This window comes from Lipotes vexillifer, unplaced genomic scaffold (assembly GCF_000442215.2).
Source record: "Lipotes vexillifer unplaced genomic scaffold, Lipotes_vexillifer_v1.1 scaffold102, whole genome shotgun sequence".
In the NCBI taxonomy this organism is placed as follows: Eukaryota; Metazoa; Chordata; class Mammalia; order Artiodactyla; family Lipotidae; genus Lipotes; species Lipotes vexillifer.
In genome coordinates, this window is record NW_006786541.1 from 361,482 (window position 1) to 364,162 (window position 2,681).

The 2,681-nt window shown below is 50.1% G+C and overlaps 1 protein-coding gene across 1 annotated transcript in view; it reads right to left on the reverse strand.

The window, feature by feature from the left end:
- Positions 1-2,681, reverse strand: part of TLN2 (talin 2) — a 454,271-nt gene that overhangs the window by 35,412 nt on the left and 416,178 nt on the right. The window contains exon 52 of the mRNA XM_007458874.1: positions 261-368. Within this exon, the coding sequence (XP_007458936.1) occupies positions 261-368 (108 nt within the window). The remainder of the gene's footprint in view (positions 1-260; positions 369-2,681) is intronic.

The window sequence follows — 2,681 nt, forward strand, 5'->3', positions numbered from 1 at the left end:
CGCTCTTCCACGTTAGTCTTCCCTCTTCGGTGCAACGAGACAGCCAGGCTCTTCTGGATTCGAACTGCACCTCCCTCCAGACCACACTTGTATCTTGTGTGCTGGGGCAGTGTGATATGAGAGGCTTTTCAGCTCAGTCCAGTCCCAGCCTCGCAAGTGGAGCCTGCGCGATCCTCTAAGAGGGGTTTTCCCGAGGAAAGGACGCTCTGCACCCGGATCAGCTCTTCCCCAGCCCTGGCCTGGCCCATGCCCCTCCTCACCACTAAGACGTGCTCCAGAAGGTCCAGGTAGCCGAGGGTGCACTCCGTCCCGTACCGCAATGCTCTGGTGCGCACCTCGTCGCCGACGTCGGGGTGATAGGATGCTTGCTGGAGAGACAAAGGAATGTCGACATCTTAAAACAGGAACAGCCAGGTGGCAAGTGGACCAGGCAGCCAGGTGGGGTCACTTGCCCAGCAGTGCTGTGTAGCCCAAGACCCAGAGGCAGGAGACCTGGAATCTGGACCTCCTCCTGTTCTACCTTCAGGGGCCTCGCTGAGAAGCCTTCCCTGCCTCCCTGGAGGGGGCGGGGCTCTCCTCTACGTCCTCCTGATGCCTCCCACCTGTCCGCACTGCAGGTTCCCTGACGACACTTTGTGCCTTGCGTTTTCTAGTGCCTAGAGGGCAGACAAAAGCAAGTGGATCTGGCCCCTCTTTCCTTCCTTTCTCCTCCTGCCCCGTCTTTTATGAAAAGGTAAGAAATTCCACGTGTGCTAAAAAGCCCAGGAAAGATTCATGAATGGGGCTTACAGAAGAGGCTTACAGCTTACCAGGATCAGCCTCTCTCTCTCCTGCAGCGTGAAGTATCCCGAAGAGCCCTCTCTGTTTACAGGCTCATCACTCTTGTGACCTGATCACACTGCAGTCGCAGCAGCGAGTCTCCCGACCAGGGCTCACTGGCTCCTGGGAACCTTCAGAGACCGAGCTCCCCAGCACCCTCAGAGGTGCCATAAATAACTCATCTCGCATTAAACACATTGAGATTAGCAGACCAGGACATAATGGTTAACACAGCATCTGGCCCTTTTTTCTTGTACTTGGGACCTGCCCACTTGAGTCATGCGTGAGATATCATTTCAGATGGTACGCCCATTCATGGGGCTGCCAGATGAACTACAGAACGTCCAGTTACATTTGAATTTCAAATAAACAATGAAAACTTTTAGCACAAGTATGGGGCAGTCTGTTTATTTGCTCAGTCTGGCAACCCTACCCATTAAGGCCTTTGCTCCTACAACCTCACTCTGGAAAGAGCTCGAGGGGGCTTACAAGAACACAAAAAAATAGAAAACTGCAAATAAATCACAAGTCAGGACAAATACAAATTACACATTAGGATAAAAGGTCAAGGCAGAAGAGGAAGCATGACCCGCCTCCACGCTCCCTCCAGTCAAGTCCCTCTCCCCAGGACTGGGGGCTGTTGGGGGCAACACCTGGGAAATTTCCACTTACCTGACCCCCCCAAACCACCCCAAGAGGGGTGGGGATAATTCGAGTGGCCAGTATCTGTCATTTATGAGCCTGGTTGTATTCATCTGAGGACTAACGGGCTAGGCCTTTAACCCCTCCTGCGTTTTTTTTAATTAATTAATTTATTTTTAATTTTTCTTTTTTTACATCCTTATTGGAGTATAATTGCTTTACAATGGTGTGTTAGTTTCTGCTTTATAACAAAGTGAATCAGTTATACATATACATATGTCCCCACATCTCTTCCCTCTCGCGTCTCCCTCCCTCCCACCCTCCCTATCCCACCCCTCTAGGTGGTCACAAAGCACCGAGCTGATCTCCCTGTGCTATGTGGCTGCTTCCCACACTACTGGGCATATACCCTGAGAAAACCATAATGCAAAAAGAGTCATGCACCAAAATGTTCATTGCAGCTCTATTTACAATAGCCCGGAGATGGAAACAACCTAAGTGTCCATCATTGGATGAATGGATAAAGAAGATGTGGCACATATAGACAATGGAATATTACTCAGCCATAAAAAGAAACGAAATTGAGCTATTTGTAATGAGGTGGATGGACTTAAAGTCTGTCACACAGAGTGACAGTAAGTCAGAAAGAGAAAGACAAATACCGTATGCTAACACATATATATGGAAGTTAAGGGGAAAAAAATGTCATGAAAAACCTAGGGGTAAGACGGGAATAAAGACACAGACCTACTAGAGAACGGACTTGAGGATATGGGGAGGGGGAAGGGTAAGCCGTGACGGAGCGAGAGAGTGGCATGGACATATATACACTACCCTCCTGCGTTTTAATCAGCCTCGCCCCCGTGTCTCCAAGTGTGAGGACAGAGCCCATGTCTGGTTCGACGAGACACCACTGGGGGGAAGACAAGGGCTGTGATGCTCCTCTAGCAGGTAACGTGCAAGGCCCTCCTTGAGGGCTGTGCAGGAGCTGCTGGTCACGGCTGGTGGCTCTAACCTGGTAGAGCCCCTGGGGAGAGCCACCGAGCAATAATTAGAATGTCACACCATTTGACCTCCTAATTCTACTTCTGGGAGCCTGCCTAAGGACGTCCTCCAAGGCACAGGAAAAACAGATATACCCAAAGATGTTCACTGCAGTAAAGTTGATGATTGAAAAAAAACTGCAGACAATCTAAGTATCTGATAGTGGGGGGAAGAGT